Source organism: Macaca fascicularis, chromosome 11, assembly GCF_037993035.2.
Source record: "Macaca fascicularis isolate 582-1 chromosome 11, T2T-MFA8v1.1".
NCBI classification, from domain to species: domain Eukaryota; kingdom Metazoa; phylum Chordata; class Mammalia; order Primates; family Cercopithecidae; genus Macaca; species Macaca fascicularis.
The window spans coordinates 57,073,661-57,098,158 of record NC_088385.1 but is presented as its reverse complement, the minus strand read 5'-3'; the positions used below and the strand labels follow the sequence as shown (position 1 = coordinate 57,098,158).

General features: G+C 42.2%; 1 protein-coding gene, 1 long non-coding RNA gene and 1 other non-coding gene across 8 annotated transcripts in view; 2 read left to right on the top strand and 1 right to left on the bottom strand.

Annotated features, from left to right (window-relative positions):
* Nucleotides 1–24,498, top strand: part of LIMA1 (LIM domain and actin binding 1) — a 106,078-nt gene that overhangs the window by 16,280 nt on the left and 65,300 nt on the right. For all 6 annotated transcript variants that reach the window (XR_012420242.1, XR_012420241.1, XM_074006819.1 and 3 more), the window contains exon 2: nt 16,932–17,073. Coding sequence is in view for 4 of the 6 variants with exons in the window: in XM_005570825.4 (XP_005570882.1) it covers nt 16,955–17,073 (119 nt within the window). In the remaining 2 variants the exon portion in view is untranslated. The remainder of the gene's footprint in view (nt 1–16,931; nt 17,074–24,498) is intronic.
* LOC141408058 (uncharacterized) lies at nt 7,071–9,225 on the bottom strand. The gene is made up of 2 exons (XR_012420243.1): nt 7,434–9,225; nt 7,071–7,104 (listed from the first exon to the last, which is right to left on the bottom strand). It is a non-coding gene; the product is annotated as an uncharacterized lncRNA (long non-coding RNA).
* LOC123567732 (U6 spliceosomal RNA) lies at nt 9,096–9,203 on the top strand. Its single transcript, XR_006690839.2, has one exon. It is a non-coding gene; the product is annotated as a U6 spliceosomal RNA (small nuclear RNA).

The window sequence follows — 24,498 nt, the reverse complement described above, 5'->3', positions numbered from 1 at the left end:
ATTCTCCTGCCTCAGCCTCCTGAGTAGCTGGGACTACAGGCGCCGCCACCACGTCCGGCTAATTTTTGTATTTTTTAGTAGAGACGGGGTTTCACCGTGTTAGCCAGGATGGTCTCGATCTCCTGACCTCGTGATCCACCCGTCTCAGCCTCCCAAAGTGCTGGGATTACAGGCTTGAGCCACCGCGCCCGGCTAATTTTGTATTTTTAGTAGAGATGGGGTTTCTCCATGTTAGTCAGACTGGTCTCGAACTCCTGACCTCAGGTGATCCACCCGCCTTGGCCTCCCAAAGTGCTGGGATTACAGGCATGAGCCACCGCCGTGACCAGCAATGTTTTAAATAATGAGAGCAACTTTCAAACTAAAAAGTCAAACAGCTGAAGCAAATGTAACTTTTTTTTTTTTTTTTTTTTTTTTGAGACTGGTCTCACTCTGCTGCCCAGGCTGGAATGCAGTAGCACCATCACAGCTCACTGCAGCCTCTATCTCCTAGGCTCAGGCAATCTTCCCACTTTAGCCTGTCAAGTAGCTGGAACCACAGGCACCCACCACCACACCCAGCTAATTATTAAAATTTTTTATAGAGGTGGAGTCTTACCATCATGCCCAGGCTGATTTTGAACTCTGGGCTCAAGTGATCTTCCCACCTCAGCCTCCCAAAGTGTTGAGATTAACAGGTGTGAGCCACTGTGCCTGGCCATGAATTATTTTTAATCACAGCCTTATTGACATAAACCTTCTTAAGTCAACATGACACATAAAATAAGCTAAACTCATGAGTTCTATTAACTGAACCTTAGAATAATGTTTATTGAATGTGGCTTAGACTCTGAAGCATGCGAAGACTGACAAGATCTGCCTCTGACCTAAAGCAATGTGCTGGGCACTGTTTTACATTTACTGTCTCCTTTAGTTTAAAACAACCCTGTAAGGCAGATTTATCATTTTCCTTTTGCATAGAAGGAAAGTAAAGTACAGAGAGGTTGCCATGCATCTGGTAAGCACTGGAATGGGAATTGGAACCAACTGGTATTTGCATTCTACTGCCCTGCCTCCAGAGAGTCATGGGGTAAGGGTGGGCAAGGCGAGCCCTGTGGGGGGCCGCATGAGAATTCTCAGGGACCTCAGTGATCATCTGTCATCTAGTCTAATGACTTTCAAGCCATCATTTAAAAATTATAAAGTTTTATTGAAAACCATACAATTCACCTAAAGTGTGCAGTTCAGTGGTTTTAATATGGTCACACAGTTGTGCAGCCATCACCATAATCAATTTTACAACATTTTATCACCTTCCAGAGAAAACTCATACCCATCAGCAGTCAGTTACTTGTCTTCCTACTGCCAGTCCCAGGCAACCACTAATTCTCTTTCTGTCTCTATAGATTTGCCTGTTCTGGACCTTTCATATAAATGGAATCATACAGTAAATGGTCTTTCGTGACTGGCTCCTGTCACTTAGCTTAATATTTTCAAGGTTTGTCCATGTTGTAGCATATGTCAGCACTACATTACTCTTCATAACCGAATAATGTTCCCTTGTATGAGTATACCACATTTTGTTCATCCTTTCATCAGTTGACGAACATTTGTGTACAAGTTTCTCTGTGGACATGTGTTGTCATTTCTCTTGAGTATATGTATACACACACATAGGAATGGAATTGCTGGTTCCCATGGTGACTCTGTGTTTAATGTTTTGAGGAACCACCAGACTGTTTTCCAAAGTGGCTGCACCATTTTACGTTTCCACTAGCAGTGTATAACGGTTCCAGTTTCTCCACATCCTCACTGACACTTGTCAAACTATATTTTTACTATACCCTACAATAAGAAATATTTTATGTTCCTATTCAGTTTATACACATACAAATAACTGAAACAAAAACTTCAAAAAAAATCTACCTGTACTATGTTTGATGCACTTTAACATTTTCAGTTGCATTCTGTTCTTTTTCATCAAAACAAACGTGTTGGTTCTGACCGCTAAAGTTGCTTTCACAACTCACTAATTGTGACCTGCAGCTAGAAAAGCTCTAGGCTATTTTAACCCCTTCATTTTGCACAAGAAGAAAGAAAGACCCAGAGAAGTGGCTTGTTCATGGTCATACCACTAATTAGTGGCAGATTCAAGACGAGAGCACAAGCCTGTTGGCTCCCTACTTTAACTTTGGGCAATTATAGTTGACCTCTTATTCAGTAGATAAAAATAAAAGAATTTCTATTTTTTAACCTTCTTATCTTTCTCAAGCAGCATTTTAAATTCAGCAACAAACCTGGCTAGAGAAAAAAAAGAATGAGAATAACTCAATTTTATTATCATGAGTCATTGCTTTAACACAATGATTTTGTGCCATCTGGACAGAGAAGTACTAGGTGAACCTAGATGATGAGCATCAAATTAGGCAGATTGAATTAATCAGTACAGGTCTCAGATTCATTTTTGTCCGAACTTCCGTGTACTTTTAAAGAGCAGCCATTTTCCTTACACTGTCAAATTTGAATGGCAACATAAAATTGAAGTGTGCAATATAAAAATGTTTTCTGTTGCTGTCTTTCCATTTTTCTTAGAATACATGTAGGTCTTAAACCCTTTACTTATTTATTTTTGAGTCAGAATCTTGCTCTGTTGCCCAGGCTGGAGTGCAATGGTGTGATCATGGCTCACTGTAGCCTCAACCTCCTGGGCTCAAGTGATCCTCCTGTTTCAGCTTAGTAGCTAGGATCACAGGCATGCACCACCATACCCAGCTAATTTTTATTTTATTTTATTTTATTTTTTGACAGAGAACAGGTCTTGCCATGTTGCCTAGGCTGATCTGGAACTTCTGGCCTCAAGCGGTCCTCTCTCCTCAGCCTCCCAAAGTGCTAAGATTACAGGCATGAGCCACTGTGTCCACCTTAAACCCTTTAATTCAGTGTTTTCCAGCATTTGATGAGGGAACCTCTGACACTAGAGTTACTTCGAGGTTCTTATTAAAATGTGGGTTTTTTGAGCCTTTCTCCAGACCTAATGAATCAGAATCATGGGATGGGACCTGAAAATCAGTATCGTATACACGTTTCCTAAGTGATTCTATGTACACTCAAATTTGTGACCAACTGAATTTAGTGTTTTCCCCCTTTATTTCTCATCTTCCTTTTGGTTTCTAAAATTACTATTTGACTTTGTTACCTGTAGAGCCAAATAGTTATTCATTAGCATTTATAAGAAAACACCTAAATTATCTCAGCAGAGGGAGTTAACTAAAACAATATTGATGGGGTTCAGTTTTATTCTACCTTAGTAGAATACTGGAGACCATTTTTTTGATGGCTATCTCCACTGGTTTCCCATACCTTGGAAAGATTTATTTTGGAATAAACATATACAACCTACTCTATTGTTTGATTTCTTTTCCCCAAAAACACTAGTCTCTAAAAATAGCTGAATCCAAAAAATTATTTCAGATCCCTGGGATCCCTCTCTTCATTAACAAATACTTGACTGCCCGCCATGTGTCAGGCACTGTTCTGGGAGTTAAAATACAGTGTGATTTTTAAAAATTACAGTGTGGGACAGGCACAGTGGCTCACACCTGTACTCCCAACACTTTGGGAGGTTGAGCTTGGAGGATTGCTTGAGCCCGGGAGTTCGAGGCTGCAATAATTATGATCACACCACTGCACTCCAGCCTGGGAGACAAGAGTGAGACCTTGTCTCAGAAAAAAAATTACAATCTGATCAGGTAGGGATAGGTCGCATACTTACAAGGAACCTTTTAGCCCAAGCTTGAGGGGTCAGGGAAGGCATCTGGAACAAAGTGTCCCCCAGGCTGGGACCCATAGCAGAAGGCCAGGGAGGCTCAAGCATTTTCAGACAGAGGGGAGCAGTGTGCTCAGGGGGAGCAGTGTGCTCAGAGAATGGCTTGTATCAAGAGATAGCTTGAGCCTACCTAAAGATGTGAGGAAAAGCTTGTGTAAAGTCCATATGTGCAAAGCTTTGTCCAATTTTATTCAAGATGTATTTATAGAGTTCCTTCTGTTTAGAAAGCAATGTACTAGATGTCAGAAAGGCAAAAGGCAAAATAAAGCAGGGAGAGGGGTAAAATAGCATTTATTGATAAGTAAATAAGTAAATAAATGACTTCTTAAGCTCTTATTGGGTGCTAGGTAGAGTTGTACATACTTGACACTTAAGAACTTGTTTAATTCTTGCTGCAATGAAGTAGTTTCTTTTATCCTCAATTTATAGATGAGGAAACTCAGTTTAACAACTTGCCCAAGATCACTCAGCTAGTTAGTGGTGGGAGATCTCAACAGCTAGATTCTAATCCATGCCCCATCCCCTTAGCCTCTTGCTATTTTCTTTCCACTATGTGTCCCTGTGTAGGCATTTTATATAGAATTTTTGACTAGCTAAGGTAGGTGATGGTATATGCCTCAGAGAAGTAAAGAAATTTGCACATGTCACCACAATTAGAGGCCCAGTGAGAGCCTGTAAGTTCTCTTTTTAACTTCAAACTTCATTTACATTTTGTTATACTATGTTTTGTGTTATTTGAAGTAAGCAAAAATTCATTTACCAATTATTTGGAGAAAAATGATTTGTAATTAAATGAACTTAATTTGAGGAGTAGAGGTTAAGAAAGGATAATACATATGATTCAGGTTATGTTATGTTGCATATTGGACATATGAAACTATCCCGCATGGAGTAGAAATTCTAGAACTGGGCTGGGCGCGGTGGCTCATGCCTGTAATCCCAGCACTTTGGGAGGCCAAAGCAGGTGGCTCACTAGAGGTCAGGAGTTCGAGACCAGCCTGGCCAACATGGTGAAACCTCATCTCCACTAAAAATACAAAAACTTAGCCAGGTGTGGTGGTGAGCACCTGTAATCCCAGCTACTCAGGAGGCTGAGGCAGGAGAATCACTTGAACCCAGAAGGTGGAGGTTGCAGTGAGCCAAGATTGTGCCAGTGCACTCTAGTCTGGGCAACAAGAGTGAAACTCCATCTAAAAAAAATAAAATATTAAAATATTTTAAAAAATAAAAAAATTAAAAAAATAGGAGTGGAAGTCAGGAAAGTTAGGCCTTAGGATCCAGCTTTGGGAATCATGTGGAATAATTGACTTTTGATGAGTTGAGAATAAGTGAGCTCACTCAGAGATGGGAAACTAACCCTTTATAGATTCCTGGAAGTAAGAGTGGAGGTAGGAAAAGAGGATTCTGCAAGACAAGAGAAAAGTGGAATTGCTTCTCAATTACACAACCTCATTTGTGTTGCTCTTGCTCTGAGTCTTAGTGTTTTTGAAGGCACAAAATATCCTTAAAAGGCGATAAAGAGATTAACTATTATTGAAGTGAGTCTGTCCTGATGTAAACATTTACATTCTTGTTGACCCCTGGGAATTTTGTCAATGTTACAATTGTCCTATTGTCTAGATTCATGTTTCTACACATACCTGAAGCTCTTCCAAGAATAGTAGCAGTGATTATTCTAACATGCCTGCAGACTTGTCTATCATCATGTTTCTGAATAATAGTGTAGTGAACTTTTTATGTATAATATTTGATGTTATTTAGTGGTTCCAGTTTTTTATATTGTGAGTTTATATGAGGTTTGAATAAGCTAAAATTACTGGGTAATTCACAGTTCTGAAAAATATATGCTTTCTCATAACTAGTCTTGGGACTCCAGGATAAGCATTCAGTTTCTGTATTGTGTTTCAGATAAAATTTAAAGCTATGTGCAATTTTATAGAAGGCATATTTATAGACTTCTTTCTATTTAGAAAGCAATGTATTAAATACTAGATGTCAGAAGGGTAAAAGACAAAGTAGATCTGTCCTCTGACTTCAAGTATCTTGCTATTGAGTAGGAATTATAAAATTATTATAAGGCAGAGGAAGTGACTTATGCTGATTAGGAATAGGGCTAGGGCAGTTTGGAAAAGGGCTATGTGTGGTCTTTCACTTGAGTCTTTTAAGGTGAATAGGTTGAGTAGGGGATAACTTTTCAAATGGAGTGAAAAAAATATATGGTGTATCACGGGAGGAGAAGCTGGTTATGGCATAATTTTAGAGATTCTAGATCTCTTTTCAGAAATCAAAGTTCTGTGCGGTTAGGCTTTTTACTATCAGAGAAAGAAGTTACAAATAAGCCAAGAGGGAATACTAGACTGAACCTTGTGATGCTGGATTGGAGTCAGAAGTGTCATATGAATTCATAGTTTATAAAATATGTATAGGACCAGGCGCGGTGATTTATACCTGTAATCCCAGCACTTTGGGACGCTGAGGTGGGTAGATCACGAGGTCAAGAGATCGAGACCATCCTGGCCAACGTGGTGAAACCCTGTCTGTACTAAAAATACAAAAATTAGTCGGGTGTGGTGGTGCATGCCTGTAGTCCCAGCTACTGAGAAGGCTGAGGCAGGAGAATCGCTTGAACCCGGGAGGTGGAGGTTGCAGTGAGCCGAGATCGCACCATTGTACTCCAGCCTGGCGACAGAGTGAGACTCCGTCTCAGGAAAGAAAAAAAAAAAAAAAGGTATAGGTAGATATAGAGCTAAACAAAGAAATGTGTGCATATAGGCCAAGCGCGGTGGCTCACACCTATAATCCCAGCACTTTGGGAGGCTGAGGTGTGAGGATCCCTTGGGCCCAGGAGTTTGACACAAGCCTGGACAATATGGGGAGACTCTGTCTCTAAAAAAAAATTTAAAATATTAGCCAGGCGCGGTGGCATGTGTCTAGTCCCAGCTACACGGCAGGCTGAGGTGGGAGGATAATTTGTGCTCAGGAGGTGGGTTGCAGTGAGCAGTGATTGCACCACTGCAGTCCAGCCTGGGTGACAGTGGATTCTGTCACACACACACACACACACAAAGTGTGTATACATGGGTCAGTATACACACATATAATTCTTGGTTTTGTCCACTAAGAGAGCCTGGAAGCGGTGACATCTCAGTGGCAATGAGCATAACTAGTAGTGTCCAGATGTTAACTTCTCCCATAAAAGAAAACAGGTCTCCTTGGGGAAATAGTTGATTCCAGAGCTGAGGCATGGTAAATACAAGATGAGCCTGGAACATCTTGTAGTGCTAGAAAGTAAGGACGTGCTAAAAACAAAACAAACAAGGCCGGGCGCGGTGGCTCAAGCCTGTAATCCCAGCACTTTGGGAGGCCGAGACGGGTGGATCACGAGGTCAGGAGATCGAGACCATCCTGGCGAACACCGTGAAACCCCGTCTCTACTAAAAAATACAAAAAACTAGCCGGGCGAGGTGGCGGGCGCCTGTAGTCCCAGCTACTCGGGAGGCTGAGGCAGGAGAATGGCGTAAACCTGGGAGGCGGAGCTTGCAGTGAGCTGAGATCCGGCCACTGCACTCCAGCCCGGGCTACAGAGCGAGACTCTGTCTCAAAAAAAAAAAAAACAAAAAAAAAAAACAAAAAAACAAAACAAACAAAAAACAGGGCAAGTTGAGAGAACACAGGAGCCAAGCCGAAAAACTCCAAATGGCCAGAGCTGGAACAATTTGAGCAACAAAATAAGGATAGTATTGGATTATAACACAGGGAATAAAATATCTATGAAACGATACTGGTATAAATAAATGGTTGGGCTGGACGTGGTGGCTCATGCCTGTAATCCTAGCACTTTGGGGGACCGAAGCAGGAAGATCATCTTGTGGCATACTGCCAAGGTTACTACTTGAGACCATGGCTATGACAGTTACTACTGTTACTACTTGAGACCGTCATTATGAGACTGAACTAAGCAGAAATGAAAACTTAAAACAAAAGTAACTATTTTAAAGGAAGCGGCCAGAGGAAGAAAAAGAGAGTTCCCTGCTTCTAGTGAGCAAAGGCAGCCCACTGAGCTTCCACAGCCCTTCGTATTTATTGGTAGAAAGAGCAGGGAGGAGGAGGTAATGATTGGTCAACTGCTTAATTGATCACAGGTTCATATTACTGTTAACAGGCATCAATTATGCCTAATCACAAGAATTATGTGGCAGATGCAGTTTGTCAGTTTGCCAACATTCTGCATTCATGAGAACAGTTTGCTGTTTACTCATATAGCCTCCAGTGGTATACTGAGTTGATCACAACCCTCACTCTTTCCGCCTTCAACATCATCTGAGCTCAGGAATTTGAGACCAGCCTGGACAACATAGGGAGACTTCATCTCTATTATAATAAAAATAATAATAGTAAATAAATGGTTGAATAAATGAGGGAGAACAAATATTCCTTGTAGAAGAATTTCAATTAATAAATGCAGAAAGGATGAGAGTAACAGAAAATTATCATTAGAATACCAGTAATAATTGCCATAAGCAAGACCCATCCATGAGTGCTAAAATTAATGGGAAAAAGTTTAAGGAGAAACAGAATCAAAGTTCTCCCTCACAATATTTATGAATTACAAAGGGAAAACAAATAATAACTTTACAGAGGAGAAACCTGATATACCACATTAACCATGTGATCAAGGCTAATGTCATGAGTAATAAGACATCACATCAACATCATGTACCCTCTGATGTGATGCACTGTGAAGGGCACATCAGCTCTGGATTATTCCTTTCAAACATTTATAATCTCAATCTAATCCGAGAAAACATCATGTTTTTTAAAAAAGCTTTTTGTTTTTTGAGTATTGCCAGATATTCCAGGCTGATCTTGTATTTGCCCTTCCCCAGCTCTGGAATCAACCACTTCTCCAATGAGTCTTGATTCTATTTTATTGGAGAAACCAAGAAACCCAAATTGAGGAACATTCTACATAATATCTGACCAATAGTTTCAACAATATCAAGGTCATGAAAGACAAGGAAAAGCAGAGTAACTGTCATAGATTGGGGGAGACTTAGGAAGACACAACAGCTAAATGCAGTGTATGATCCTGAAACAGAAACAAGACGTTAATGAAAAAACTGGTGGAATTTCAGTAAAGTCTATAGTTAATAGTATTGTACCAGTGCTCATTTCTTAGTTTTGCTAACTGTAGTATGGTAATATAAGATAAAGCTAGGTGAAATGTATATGGGAACTCTTGTACTATTTTTGCAAGTCTTATGTATGAAATTGTTTCAAAATAAAAGGTGAGTGCTCACTCAGTCATACATACACTAAAGTTGAAATGATACAGAGAAGATTAGCATGGTCCCTGTGTGAGGTTAACACACAAATTTGTGAAGCAGTCCATGTTTAAAAAAATAACGTTAAAAAAAAAAGGTTAAAGAACTATTAACTTCCAGCCAGGTGCTGTGGCTCACGCCTGTAATCCCAGCACTTTGGAAGGCTGAGGCGGGTGGATCACAAGATCAGGAGTTCAAGACCAGTCTGACCAACATGGTGAAACCCCATCTCTACTAAAAATAAAAAAAAAAATTAGTTGAGTGGTGGCACGTGCCTGTAATCCCAGCTACCCAGGAGGCTGAGGCAGGAGAATTGCTTGAACCTGGGAGGCGGAGGTTGCAGTGAGCCAAGATCACGCCACTGCACTCCAGCCTGTCGACAGAGCGAAACTCTGTCTAAAAATAAATAAATAACTATTAACTTCCAAAAAATGTTCAAGAATGTGAATTTAGTCACTATTTTTGTACAGAAATATAAACTTAGAAATAAATGTAATTTTCTGAAAAAAAAACATTATGTAGCAACGTATTTCATGTTGCTTTTATTTAAAATTCCCCTTTGCAACTTGAAGTTTTTTAGGTTTTTTTTTTTTCCTTTAATTGCTCCCTTTTACCTGATGACATTCAAATTGGGAAGAGTTGTTGGTAGAAAAACTTTAAAACTCTACAATCTATTTCTTAAAAATAATGTTTTTCTTTTATTTTTTTGAGACGGAGTCTCACTCAGTCTCCCAGGCTGGAGTGCAGTGGTGCAGTCTTGGTTCACTGCAAGCTCTGCCTCCCGGGTTCATGCCATTCTCCTGCCTCAGCCTCCCAAGTAGCTGGGACTACAGGTGCCTGCCGCCAAGCCCGGCTAATTTTTTGTATTTTTAGTAGAGATGGGGTTTCACCGTGTTAGCCAGGATGGTCTCGATCTCCTGACCTCGTGATCCACCTGCCTCGGCCTCCCAAAGTGCTGGGATTACAGGCGTGAGCCACCGCGCCCGGCCTTTTTCTTCTCTTCTCTTCTCTTTTCTTTTCTTTCCTTTTCTTTTCATTTCTTTTTTTTCTTTTTCTTTTTTTTTTTTTTTGATAGGGTCTGGCTCTATAGTCCAGGTTGAGTACAGTGGTGTGGTCACGGCTCACTGCAACCTTAATCTCCAGGGCTCAAGTGATCCTCCCACCTCAGCCTCCTGAGTAGCTGGGACTACAGACACACCACCATGCCCAGATAGTTTGCTGTATTTTTTTTGTAGAGACAGAGTTTCACCATGTTGCTCAGGCTGATCTCAAACTCCTGAGCTCACGTGATCTGCCTGCCTCGGCCTCCCAAAGTGCTGGGATTACAGGCATGAGCCACCACACCTGGCCCATTTTTTCTTCATAAGTGAGTCTGTAATTTTTACTTTGTTCTAATTTTCTGAGGCTATGTTCAGGAAGCCATACTTCTTGAATAAGTAACCATCTCAGGAGATAAAAAAGAGAGGAGGCCACTGAGATCAGATATATAAGAACAGGATTTTATTAGTGGCTTGGGGAGGGCTGGTTGCAGGGCCAGCTCATTTATTTTTTGGTTTGGTTTGGTGTTTTTTTTTTTTGGTTTTGAGACAGAGTCTTGTGCTGTTGCCCAAGCTGGAATGCAGTGACACAATTTTGGCTCACTGCAACCTCTGCCTCCGGGGTTCAAGAAATTCTTCTGCCTCACCCTCCTGAGTAGCTGGAATTACAGGCACGCACCACCACGCCTGGCTAATTTTTGTATTTTTGGTAGAGACGGGATTTTACCATGTTGGCCAGGCTGGCCTCGAACTCCTGAACTTAAGTGATCCACCGACCTAAGCCTCCCGAAGTGCTGGGATTATAGGCGTGAACTACCGCGCCCGGCTGTTTTTGTCCAAGCCTGGTTTCTGAGAGACAGTTCCCTTGGTCAGGAGAGTCTGTAAATGAATTTATTAGAATAGGTTTCCTGGAGCAGTTACTGGCCTCACCCTAAGCAATAGCTTGAGGAAGCAGATACCTGGGCAGATTTCCCAGGGAGTCACTCTTCAACTTTTCAAGGACCTTTGTTCGAGGGAGATCTTTATCTCCAAGCCACAGCTCACCCTAGGACAGTTTAGTGGCCCATCTTAAGCTACCTGGTTTGATAAAAGAACATTGATCCTGGGAGTTAGAATTCTCGCTCTAATACTAACCAGCTGGTGACTTTGGGAAAATGATTGAACGTTTATGTATCTTGGTTTCCTCGCTGTAAAAAAGGGGATTTGGTTACTTGATTTCTGAGCTACTTTGTTGATGAAAAAAATCTACCATTTGTATCTGAAACTGAAGGCATCTTCCTTCTCAGCAAACAGTTCCCCTTTCTGTGTATACCATTTATTTGTCATGCGACGATCCTTATAGTCTCTGAAACTAAAAATCTGTGTTTATTTTTGTTATATGTTTCCTTTAACTCTTGCAGCCAACTGTCTTCCAATCCAGCAGTTCTTCCTTCACAGTTCATGTGGTAGTAGAATGCATGTGACTGAAGAGAATGTGTTTTGGAGTCTGAAAGTCTGAAAATGGAACTCATCTGAGAGAGACGGGGTGGGTGGGGAGAGATAATATACCTTTCTTTTTTTTTTTTTTTTTGAGACGGAGTCTCGCTCTGTCGCCTACGCTGGAGTGCAATGGCACAATCTTGACTCACTGCAACCTCTGCTTCCTGGGTTTAAGCAATTGTCCTGCCTCATCCTCCCAAGTAGCTGGGATTACAGTTGCCTGCCACCATGCCTGGCTACTTTTTTGTATGTTTGGTAAAGACAGGATTTCGCTACCTTGGCCAGACTGGGTCCCGAACTCCTGACCTCAGGTGATCCTCCTGCCTCAGCCTCCCAAAGTGCTGGGATTACAGGCATGAGCCACCACGCCCGGCCCCAATACCACACCTTTAATGCAGGCCTATGAAGGCCAGATACTTACCTACAATGGAGGGTATTCCAAGTGGGCCCAGGATAACTTTTAAGTTTCCCTGAAAGCAGGAATGATTATCTCTGATATTCACCACTCTGGGAAGATACCACTATTCTCTTACTGAAACATAATTTGTATGGGTTTTCAGATAGGTGGTTCAGGGATTTTTCTACCTGGTTTTCTACATTAGCTAAAAGTGGTGGTTTTAATCATTCTTCATTAATTGTAGTTGAAAGAAAATGGACTTTGGAATCGAACAGAATATACATTTGAATCCCAGCTCTGCTACTTTATAGCGAAGTGATCTTTGTAAAGTTAATATGTCTGATCTCAATTTCATCATCATAAATTTAAGACAATAAAACCAATCCTGTAGAATGATTATGAGGATTGAGATATATGCTTTGCATAAAGTAAGTGTCTTAAAATCTTCCAAGAGTTGGATTTCTAACTTTAGCTTTGAATTTGTAGTTTCCTGTTGTATATCACTTGGATTTCTCTTGCTGACATGTATATCTCAACATGTGTAAATCAACACTCATCATTTTCCCTCTTCTTTCTATATTTACTGTCTCTGTTAATGGAATCAATAGCCTTCCAGTCATTCAGGTTTGATGATGCCAGCTTTGATTCTCTTTTACCCTAAGTTCATTTTATTCTAAGAACTGTCAATTTCTCTCTTCCTACTTTTCCATTTCCACCTACCCTAATTCAATTCACAAATTTAAACCTTGATTACCTCTCACTTAGTTTTAGGATCTTCTTGACTAGTAATTTGGACTCCAGTCTTTTTTCCTCTTAGCAAGTTGCACACCACTGCTGAATAATATTTTAAAATATGATGTTAGTCATGTTACATGCTTTTTCAGAAACTTTCTATGTTCCACCAGAGAGACTGTGGTTAATCCACTACAGAGATCTTATCTTACAGGTGTGGATATTGAGGCTCAGAAATTTTTTTTTGTTATAAAAGCCGTGCATGTGCTAAGTAAATAGCATATTAAGATTAGACCTCATCTCCGATCACTCACGAGTGAATTCTTCCCACTATTGGAATATGACCCAAACTCCTTAGCATGTTTTTCTTCCCAGTCAGGCCCCATTGTGTCTTTTTTTTGAGACAGAGTCTTGCTCTTGTCTCCCAGGCTGGAGTGCAGTGGCGCAGTCTCGGCTCACTGCAACCTCCGCCTCCCGGGTTCAAACGAGTCTCTTGCCTCAGCCTTCCAAATAGCTGGGATTATAGGCACGTGCCACCACACCCAGCTAATTTTTTGTATTTGTAGTAGAGACGGGGTTTCGCCATCTTGGGCAGGCTGGTCTCGAACTCCTGACCTCAGGTGATCCACCTGCCTCAGCCTCCCAAAGTGCTGGGATTACAGGCGTGAGCCACTGCGCCCGGTCAAGTCTTGTCTATCTTCAACTTCTCTTGCACCTGGAGTTTAACTGACTCCCCAAAGGTGCTAATGCTATTCTCCTCCTTCCTCCTCCTTTCCTCCTCCTTCCTTCACTTTGATGAAATTCTGCCCATTCTGTAAGTCCCAAGTCATCTGATGTCTTTTCCTTTCCCTCTCACAAAGCCAGAAAATCAGGCCTTGTATTCTTAGACCATGAGTAGCCTCTAACCACATTCTGTCTTGTACTATAAATATTTGTGTATATGTCAGCAAGCACAGTAGATTATGCACACTATTCAGGCAGGGACCTCTCCCTACATCTCATAGGAAGTAGTTATTCAATAACCGGGTACCAGAGTCTATCAAAAATCATGTATTGATTCTCACCTTTATCGGTTTCATAGATACTAATCACATTGCTGAGAAATAATATTATGCTTCTGTGAAGACAAGTATGGTCAGGGTGAGAGTCATCTCATTCCCTGAGTGTAAGGTGTGTCTCGCCTAGCTGTATACCAAAATGGATGTTCTGACTTTCCTTAACTTTCTGGCTGGGAGTAATCAGAACCACAGACTTAGACTTGGGAGTTAATCTTTTTATTTTCTTTATCACGCTCGGTCTCTCAAATAATAAATCCTTTTCCTTTTTTACAAACATACCTTTTTTTTTCTTTTTTTTTTTTTGAGATGGAGTCTCACTCACTCTGTCACCCAGGCTGGATGCCAGTGGCACGATCTCAGCTCACTGCATCCTCTGCCTCCAGGGTTCAAGTGATTCTCCTGCCTCAGCCTCCCAAGTAGTTGGGATTACAGGGGTGTACCACCACACCTGGCTAACTTTTGTGTTTTTAGTAGAGTCGGGGTTTCACCATGTTGGTCAGGCTGGTCTCCGACCCCTGACCTCAAGTGATCTGCCTGCCTCTGCCTCCCAAAGTGCTGGGATCACAGGTGTGAGCCACTGTGCCTGGCCTGCAAACGTATCTTGTATTTTTTTTTTTTTCGTTTGATCCAGAGTTGATCTTTATGGAAGAACTGACAGTATTTATACCCACACCTATATTGGTAGTATATTTCTACCAAATAGTATCTTAAAGCATTCATCAGCATTTCCTTAACTTGCCTTACCGAGTTCAAAAAAAACTATGATAGTTTTATATAGTTAAGTTTAGCTGAAATATTTGTTGCTCCTGTGTCTTTTTCATCTTAGAGAAGGGGCTGGCATTGTTTGGTGAGTCTGCTAGTTAAATACCAGATAGACAAATAGGTGTCATGTATTATTTGGTACTTTCCAGTTTATTGCAAAGTACATGTGTAGACTTAACGATTATTTTGTCCAGGAAGAAAACATTTAAAACACTAAACAGTAACATTTATTGCTTACTTATTCTGTATCAGGGTCTTTTCTTCTTTATCTTATTTATTTTTCATAAGAATACTATGAAGTAAGTGCCATTATTATGGATGAGAAATCCAAGTTTTAGGGAAACTTTTTATTAAGTGATGAGGCCAGCGTTCCCACTTAGACTTATCTGTCTCTAACCCAGAGCTCCTTACCATTAAAAGGCATACTATGCCTTCCAACGTGAGGATTAAAACATATTAACAAAACTAGTATTACTTTCAGACAAGGATTTCATTGGAAGAACAAATATTACATGTGGAACAGTAGTATTCTGCATCACAGGACTCTTTTTTTTTTTTTTCCTTTGATGGGGGAGAACTTCTTGGTCTGTCACCCAGGCTGGAGTCCAGTGGCACAATTCATAGCTCATTGTAGCCTCCAACTCCTGGGCCTAGTAGCTAGGACTACAGGTGTGTGCCACTACGCCCAGCTAATTTTTAATTTTTTGTAGAGAAGAGGGGGTCTTGCTATATTACCCAGGTTGGTCTCAAGCTCCTGGCCTCAAACTGTCCTCCCAAAGTGCTGGGATTACAGGTGAACCATCATGCCTGACCCAGGACCTTTTTTTTTTTTTGAAATGGAGTTTCGCCCTTGTTGCCTGGGCTGGAGTGCAATGGTGTGATCTTGGCTCACTGCAACCTCCGCCTCAAGCAATTTTCCTGCCTCAGCCTCCCAAGTTGCTGGGATTACAGGCATGCGCCACCACTCCTGGCTAATTTTGTGTTTTTAGTGGAGACAGAGTTTCACCATGTTGGTCAGGCTGGTCCTAAACTCCTGACCTCAAGTGATCCAGCCGCCTCGGCCTCCCAAAGTGTTGGGATTACAGGTGTGAGCCACCACGCCCAGCCTGACCCAGGACTTTTAATGTGAAGTGGCAGCTTCAGTTGCTGGATTTAAATACCCTCTGTGTTCTACGGTTGTCAAGGTTATTGAAAGCAGTACCTGATGAACCATACATTCTACCAGATCAGTTATGCTCTTCGGTTGTCAAGAGCTGTAAGTAGTACTTTATTTTTCTTTTACTTCTGGTAAGCTGTGAATTAGCAGTACTTTATTATTATTATTTTTTAGTTTTCAAGACTCCTGGATCAGAAACAAAGTGGCACTTTAATCTATATTTTTCACTCTTCAAATAAGGAAACTGTTGACTCATTTCTAATCTCACCTCTTCTGGACAAAGGTTGGAACTCCTTTCCTTTGGTAATTAGTGGGGCAAAATAACCAAACGATCCAGATTAATGGGTAGGGACTAGGTGATATCAAGGATATGACTTTATGTATTCTTTGGCTGAAAGGGATGTTAGAAAAGAGGGTTTGTCTCCTGAACTTAAAGTACATTATACTTCCCCTTGATAAAGACTTTAAAATGAGAATTATAACAAGAGTCAATGATAATTATATTTAAAATGCTCTTAATACTACTGTAACATATCTAGTATTTTAAATATATTATCTCCTTACATCTGTATCAAAAACTCCTAAAGATAGATATTATCCTTATTTTTTAGCTGAAGAAAGTGAAATGGAAAATATTACATAATATGTTCAAGGTAACAAAGTTAGGAGTTCCCCAAAGTCTGTCTCACCTTAAAGCCCTGCTCTTCCTGTTATACCACTCTGCGCCCCCAGCTCTCTCCCTGGCACTGAGTGGCCAGTGCTGCAGAGCTTGGGGAAAAAGGGCAGCCAAAAGAAACTTGGATGTAGGTAGAAACTAATTTGGACCTGGCTCTACTGAAATGCTGATTGTGCCTCCCCTGGGATGTAATTCAGAAGAGGGGAACATTTCACTCCAAATATGACTTTGGAACAGACTTCAGTTCAGAGAAAGGCCAACTGATGTTTGCACAGTGGGGTCAGTCATAAAATGGAACTGGAAGGGACCTTAAAGGTCATCTGGTGTGGCCTCCTTTTATAAGAAACCACAACCCAAAGATCATTTGACCAAGGTTACACAGTTTGGGGGAGAACAGTGGAGGAGTGTGGTCTGCAAGTTTAGGACTCTACCACACCACTGCCAATCCTTGGATGCTGGAGAATCCTCTTCTGTGTCTAATATTCCGACTTTCTTTATTGCATAGGTATTTCAGTGTCTGTAGATAAGATGGAATCAACTCCATTTAATAGACGGCAATGGACCTCACTGTCATTGAGGGTAACGGCCAAAGAACTTTCTCTTGTCAACAAGAACAAGTCATCGGCTATTGTGGAAATATTCTCCAAGTAAGTGCTGATCCTGGTCCAAAAGGACCATATGTCTGGGGCACACATTGCCACCTGTCAGGGAAATTGGTGAAGGAAATACATTATGTAAAATAGTTTTATTGGGCGCCTCCTGGATTTTAAACACTATATGAGGCACTGTGCAGAAGGAGGAGGAGGGTAATAATCAGAAGATACATTCTATGTCTTTGAATTTTTGTTTAGTTTGTGGAAGAAGCAGTTATAGACACAAAAAATTATTTTTAAAAAGATAATTATGAAATAATTATAAAGCAAAATATCAGCAAGTCTAAAATGAACAGGAGTGAGGATTAGGTACAGAATAAGAGACAGAGAGAGCATCATGGACAGGAGCTCATCAGGAAGGCTTTCTGGTTGAGATGAGTTTTGAGGCAAGTTTTGATTTGGTTGAAGGGTGTGTTAAGCACTCTCTATACCTGCACTTTCCAATGTGGTAGCCACTATATAGGTGGCTATTTCAGTTTAAGTTAATTACAATTAAATAACGTTGAAAATTTAGTTTTAAATGTTTACCAGCTGCATTTATCACTTTTCAAATGCTCAGTAACTACTTGTTGCTGGTGACTGTCGTATTGAACATCACAGAAACATTTCATCATTGCACACAGTTCTGCTGAAAAGTGCAACCTACACAGGCATACTATAGCTCACTGACTGCTGATTAGTAAATAAAACTTTGTTAGAACACATCCGGCCAGGCACGGTGGCTCACACCTGTAATCCCAGCACTTTGGGAGGCCGAGGCAGGTGAATCACTTGAGGTCAGGATTTCAAGATCAGCCTGGCCAACATGGTGAAACCCTGTCTCTACTAAAAATACAAAAATTAATCAGGTGTGGTGGCACATGCCTGTACTGTAGTCCCAGCTACTCAGGAGGCTGAGGCAGGAGAATCGCTTGAACCCAGGAGGCGGCGGTTGCAGTAAGCTGAAATCATGCCACTGCACTACAGCCTGGGCGACAGAGCAAGACTCTGTCTTAAAAAATAATAATAATAATAATAATTACAGAATTTATTTTGCTTTTGAATCTCCAGTTTGGGCAGGATCTCTGCTCTACTCAGCATCAGCCAGGGTGACCCAAAGGCTGGGAGCCATAATCATCAAAAGGCTGGCTCACTCACAAGTCAGGCGGTTGATGCTGTCATGTGGGATCTCAGCGGGGGCCATGGTAGGAATACCTACACATGGCCATTCCATGTGGCTGTTTGGCTTGCTGGCTCAGTTCCCAGGGCAAGCATCCAGTGACAGAGAGAAGGAGGGAACAAAAGAGGGAGTTCAAAGTTGTGTTGCCTTTTATGACCTAGCCTCGGAGGTCATACAGTATCACTTTTACCACACTCACTTCATTAGAAGTGAGTCACTAAAGCTGACTCATTTTGAAGGAGGGCAATTTGACTCCACCTTCTCTGATAGGAGGAATGTCAGAATTTTGGACATTTTAAATTTTTTTAATTAAAAAAAAAATGTTGAGATGGGGTTTCACTCTGTCACCCAGGCTGGAGTGCAGTGGTGTGGCCACGGCTCACTGCACCCTTAAACTCCTGGGCTCAAGCGATCCTCCTGCCTCTGCCTTCTGAGTAGCTGGGACTATAGACATGCACCACTGTGCCCGGCCTGGACATGTTTTAAAATCATCCTATGTTCTGATTCAGTATGTGTGGATAGAGTCCAGGAAATTATGTTTTTAACAAGTATCCTAGGTAATTTTTACCTTCAGGGAAGTTTAAGAAGCCCTGGTAGTGGAAGAGATGGACTTGTGGAGTCAAAGCAGTGAACTTGAACATGAAGCAGAATGAGTCAAGTGTAAGGAGATTGAAGCAAAGGATTATGGAAGCTGAACATGATAAAGGGAATAGGAAAGCAAGCAGTCTGGCATGGAGAAATACAAAAGGGAGAAGGAACTGGTGTAATTCATTTAGGGCCAGATGGAAGACCTCGGATGCTCTGCTAAGGTTAGGATTTAGTAAGAAAACTAGTGAACACAATTGGTTTTCATGTGGGGAGAGTGACACGATCAGACTGGTATTTTAGAAGGAGGCTTCTGGCAAGAGTGTAAAGCTATGTTAGAAAGATGAGAGATTGGTAACGTGGAGACAATTTATGAGGTTCTCTTGGGAACTCAAGTGAAAGCTGTTGGGGGTCAAGGGGGAACAGGGATAAAGGGAAAGAGAAGGATATCAGACAGTGTTGAGATGTGATTAATGGGACTTGGAAACTCCCTGTTCTTCAGAGAAACTTCTCCACATTCTTACCCTTTTCACCCTCTTTGGCCCCACCTGTCTTTAACTAAACTTGGCTTTCCCTTGACATGCATGACATGCATTCTGTGTTTGAGCAGTGGCTGCCTGCTCTTTCTTTTTTTTTTTCTTTTTTTTTTTTTGAGATGGAGTCTCGCTCTGTCACCCAGACTGGAGTGCAGTCATGCGATCTCAGCTCACTGCAACCTCTGCCTCCTGGGTTCAAGCGATTCTCCTGCCTCAGCCTCCCGAGTAGCTGGGATTACAGGCGCACATCACCATGCCCGACTAATTTTTGTACTTTTAGTAGAGATGGGATTTCATCATATTGGTCTGGCTGGTCTTGAACTCCTGACATCATGATCCGCCTACCTGGACCTCCCAAAGTGCTGGGGATTACAGGCATGAGCCACTACACCCAGCCTGGCTGCCTGCCCTTTCTGCACATGCTTCCCTGAAATATTTTGGGGGCCAGGGTTGCTACTCTCCTATATCTCCAATACTGTTTCCCATTCATTGTCTCTCGTGCCTGCTTCTGAAGTTCGAGACATGTGCTTTCAGGCTCACATCTAACTATACTGCACTCTTATCCTCCCCTTCGTTGCAGTGGCATGCTAGCCTCCAGGGGACGCTGACTTCTAGCATCTTTTTTTTTTTTTCAGTGTTTCTCATTGAGGGTGCTATAGCATTTGGGGCAAGGCAGATCTTCCCCATGCAGGATATTCATCATGATGCCCTCCTCTAAATGAACCCATGACATTGTGACAACCAAAAAAGAAAAAAAAAAGTGATAGGGGAGAAAACCCAACAAGATTCTAACACATGTCTAAATGTCCCCCAGGGCCATTGGTGCCAATGGTGTCCTCATTGAAGAATCATTGGGTCCACATCAGTGACCTGTCTGATACTTTGGACTCATAATTTTTTTTCTTTCTTCTTTCTCTCTTTTTTTTTTTTTTTTTTTTTTTTTTGTGACTGGGTCTTACTCTGTCACCCAGGCTAGAGTGTAGTGGCACAATTATGGTTCACTGCAGACTCGACCTCCCAGGCTCAAGCAGTCCTCCTGCCTCAGCCTCCCAAGTAGCCAGGACCATAGGCATGCACCACCATGCCCATCTAATTTTTTATTTTTTATAAAGACAGCGTCTCACTATGTTGTCCAGGCTGGTCTCGAACTCCTGGATTCAAGCGATCCTCCTGCCTCAGCCTCCCAAAGTGCTGGGATTACAGGTGTGAACCACTGCACCCGACCTGGACTCATAATTTCTTGATCTTCCCCGTTTCTGCAACCTGCATATGGTCTCCCATGCCTCTGCCTCCAGTCTCAACCTATCATCACTCAGAATCCTTCTCTGAAATGGTGCATTTGGAGAACCTACTGTTTGATTGGAGCCTCCTGTTTTTCCACTTGTTTAACTCTTATTCCCAGTGACCCTGTGTTTTGACTTCACCAGGACACCCAGCCCTGGATGTCAGTCCCCTTCCTGGCCTCACTTTCTTCCTTGCCTAACTCAGTCACTTCAATGAGGCTCTCACCTCTTCCCCCTGTGCCTTTCTCACCACCCTATTCTGTCATCGTCCAGCCCAGCTAGTTTTCATTAGGATTCGAGTCTTATAGTAGCACGAAGGAGAGTTAAGAAGTTGGAAAAGGCTTCCAACTTTTAGGGCCTTCTTAATCTTGCAGAAAGAAAGTGCAAGGCCGGGCGCGGTGGCTCAAGCCTGTAATCCCAGCACTTTGGGAGGCCGAGACGGGCGGATCACAAGGTCAGGAGATCGAGACCAGCCTGGCTAAATACGGTGAAACCCCGTCTCTACTAAAAAATACAAAAAACTAGCCGGGTGAGGTGGCGGGCGCCTGTAGTCCCAGCTACTCGGGAGGCTGAGGCAGGAGAATGGCATAGACCCGGGAGGCGGAGCTTGCAGTGAGCTGAGATGCGGCCACTGCACTCCAGCCTGGGCGACAGAGCGAGACTCCGTCTCAAAAAAAAAAAAAAAAAAAAAGAAAGTGCAGAGGGATCTCACAGTTCCTTCTCATGGTATACTGGATTCACTGTCTTTTCTCCATGAAGGCTGAAAGGATTGCAAAACTGTCAATCCTGAACCCGTTAATTAGAATCAGTGTGCCAGGCACCATGCTAGACCCTTGACAGAAACACATACTATTTTGGCTGGGCGCACTGGCTCATGCCTGTAATCCCAGCACTTTGGGAGGCCATGGCAGGTGGATCATTTAAGGTCAGGAGTTCAAGACAAGCCTGGCCAACATGGTGAAACCCCATCTCTACTAAAAATACAAAAAAAAAAGTCTGGGCGCGATGGCTTACGCCTGTAATCCCAGCACTTTGGGAGGCTGAGGCGGACAGATCACGAGGTCAGGAGTTCAAGACAAGCCTGGCCAACATGGTGAAACCCCATCTCTACTAAAAATACAAAAAAAAAACGTCTGGGCGCGATGGCTTACGCCTGTAATCCCAGCACTTTGGGAGGCTGAGGCGGACAGATCACGAGGTCAGGAGTTCAAGACCAGCCTGGCCAACATGGTGAAACCCTGTCTCTACTAAAAAATACAAAACTTAGCTGGGCATGGTGGCCTGTGCCTGTAATCCCAGCTACTTGGGAGGCTGAGGCAGGAGAATTGCTTAACCGGGACCTGGGAGGCGGAGGTAGCAGTGAGCCGAGATCACACCACTGTACTCCAGCCTGGGCTACAGAGTGAGACTCTGTCTCAAAATATAATAATACAAAAAAATACAAAAATGTAGCTGGGCGGTGGTGATGTGCACCTGTAATCCCAGCTACTCGGGAGGCTGAGATGGAAGAATCACTGGAGCCTGGGAGGCAGAGGTTGTGGTGAGCCAAGATCATGCCACTGCACTCCAGCCTGGGCAACCGAGTGAGACTCCATGTCAGGAAAAAAAAAAAAAAAAAGAAATATATAAAATATATACTATTTCAAATCCTAACAAAAACTATATGAGGAAGGGGCTTTACCCCTCTTTTATAGTTGAGAAAACTGAGGCAAAGGAAGTAACCTATTCAAGTTAATATTTGAGTTTGTTCCTGTTACATATTTTTCTTCTGATGTGCTTAACATATGGAACTGGTTTGGAAAGATGAATAGAGTCATTTGGTAGGCTTGGAGAATGCTGGAGACATTCCAGAGGAAGGGGAGCAACAGGAGGTAAAGACATAGAAGTAGGACAGGTGGTGGTTTATACTGATGGGAGTGAAAACCAGGGAATCAGCCTGGATTTCTGTTCTAGGTTTTATACTCAGTGGAAACATGTTGCTAATATTACTTAAGGTTTTTAAGGTTCACTTACTGTAGCTTCCCAAAGAAGACTGCAGGACTATTTTCCAAGATCAGTTGAGATCAGGCACGTTCAGGGTGGTATGGCTGTAGACTACAGGACTGTTTTCCACAAAGCATATACTAATGTCTGTTTCCAACACCTAGTGGCTTTATATTACGGGGTTTGCAAATAGTAAGTCCTATACAAGCCTAGCTAAAAACAGTAGGAAAACTTAGGAGGTCTCTGATCAGAGATTAATATGAAAGTGATGTTTGGAGGAAGCTTGATCTGGCTGATGTTTGTAGATAAGTCAGCTTTACTTTCTAATTGCTAACAGTGCTGTTTATGTTTATATTATAGAAGAGTACTTTTTCTAGCATCAGAGCTTGTGTCCCATGGTCCTTTATAGCTGTAGACTTATTTCTCTGACTAAGCCTCTGTAACAGTCATTACATTTGAGGTAAGAAGTTCCTATTGATACGTCCATTTGAATAGCTAGCTTTGGTTTCACTCACCACTGACTTCAGCATAATATAATCCTTCATTTGATAACAGTTGACTCTTTGGGTGGAATTTGTTTGACTCATACATTTTTGGAATTAAAGAGAATCTAGCCTGGTAGTTTTTAAACTATCTTAATTGCGGTCTTCAGAGGAATCTCAGGGCCAGTTCTCCAACAACTGGAACACCCTAAGGGCTAAGCCCAGGCCCAGATCCCAGGCCCAGCCCTTTAGATTTTCCATTCCAGCAATCCTGCTTTGATCCCTTGTAAAGGTTAGGTTCTACATAAGACAGCATTTGAAGAGAGGGTTCTACAGCTAGCAGAGCTTGAAACCACTGATCTGGCTAGCATTTGCCCCACTCTGACAGATTAGGAGCTTGAGGATTAGCAATTGTGACTGAAGGTCACACACCAAGATGGTAGAACTGATGAACACAGCACGAAGACCCCTAAGCTCACCCCCTGCCAGCATGCCTCTACCTTATCACAGCTGCTCCTGTTTTTGTTATAACTTCACCCATTCCTAGTTCCATGAAAGAGGAGGAGGCCGGGTTGAGAGGATCACTTGAGTCCAGAAGCTCAAGGCCGCAGTGAACTGTGATTGCACCACTGCCCTCCAGCCTGGGTGACAGAGTGAGAACCTATCTTAAAAAAAAAGAGCGTTCATATTTAGTTTTTTGTGACTATTCTTCCTTCAATAAGAAAAAAATTGACCTTCAAGTTGGCCTGGTTAACTTCCTCTTCTTTCGCTTCTCTGTAACATTTTAGTGGTGAAATTTTTCCAGAAGAAAATACATTGCCTAAACCTTGGGAGTTTCCGTTTTCCCTCTTTGGCTCAGCATTCCCTTTGCTCTATTTGAGGGCATACAAGCAAGAGTCATGGCTCAGGAACTCTGTTTTCTGGCCTCAGAAAAATTTGAGACACTGTTATTACTCCCCAGATAATTTTAGCATCTTCCATCAGCTGCCTGCCCCACAGCTGAGCATTAGTGAGCAGTTGCAAGATCAAATTCCTTATGTGGGCCAGACGGGGTGGCTCACGCCTGTAATCCCCAGCACTTTAGGAGGCCAAGGCAGGCGGATCAGGAGGTCAGGAGATCAAGACCATCCTGGCTAACATGGTGAAACCCCGTCTCTACTAAAAAATAGAAAAAATTAGCGGGCGTGGTGGCGGGTGCCTGTAGTCCCAGCTACTGAGGAAGGAGAATGGCGTGAACTTGGGAGGCAGAGTTTGCAGTGAGCCAAGATCGTGCCACTGCACTCCAGCCTGGGCGACAGAGCGAGACTCCGTCTCAAAAAAAAAAAAAAAAAAAAAATCTGGGAATGAAAGAGGAACAAGATTTTAATTACAGAAATTTTATTGCAAATGTT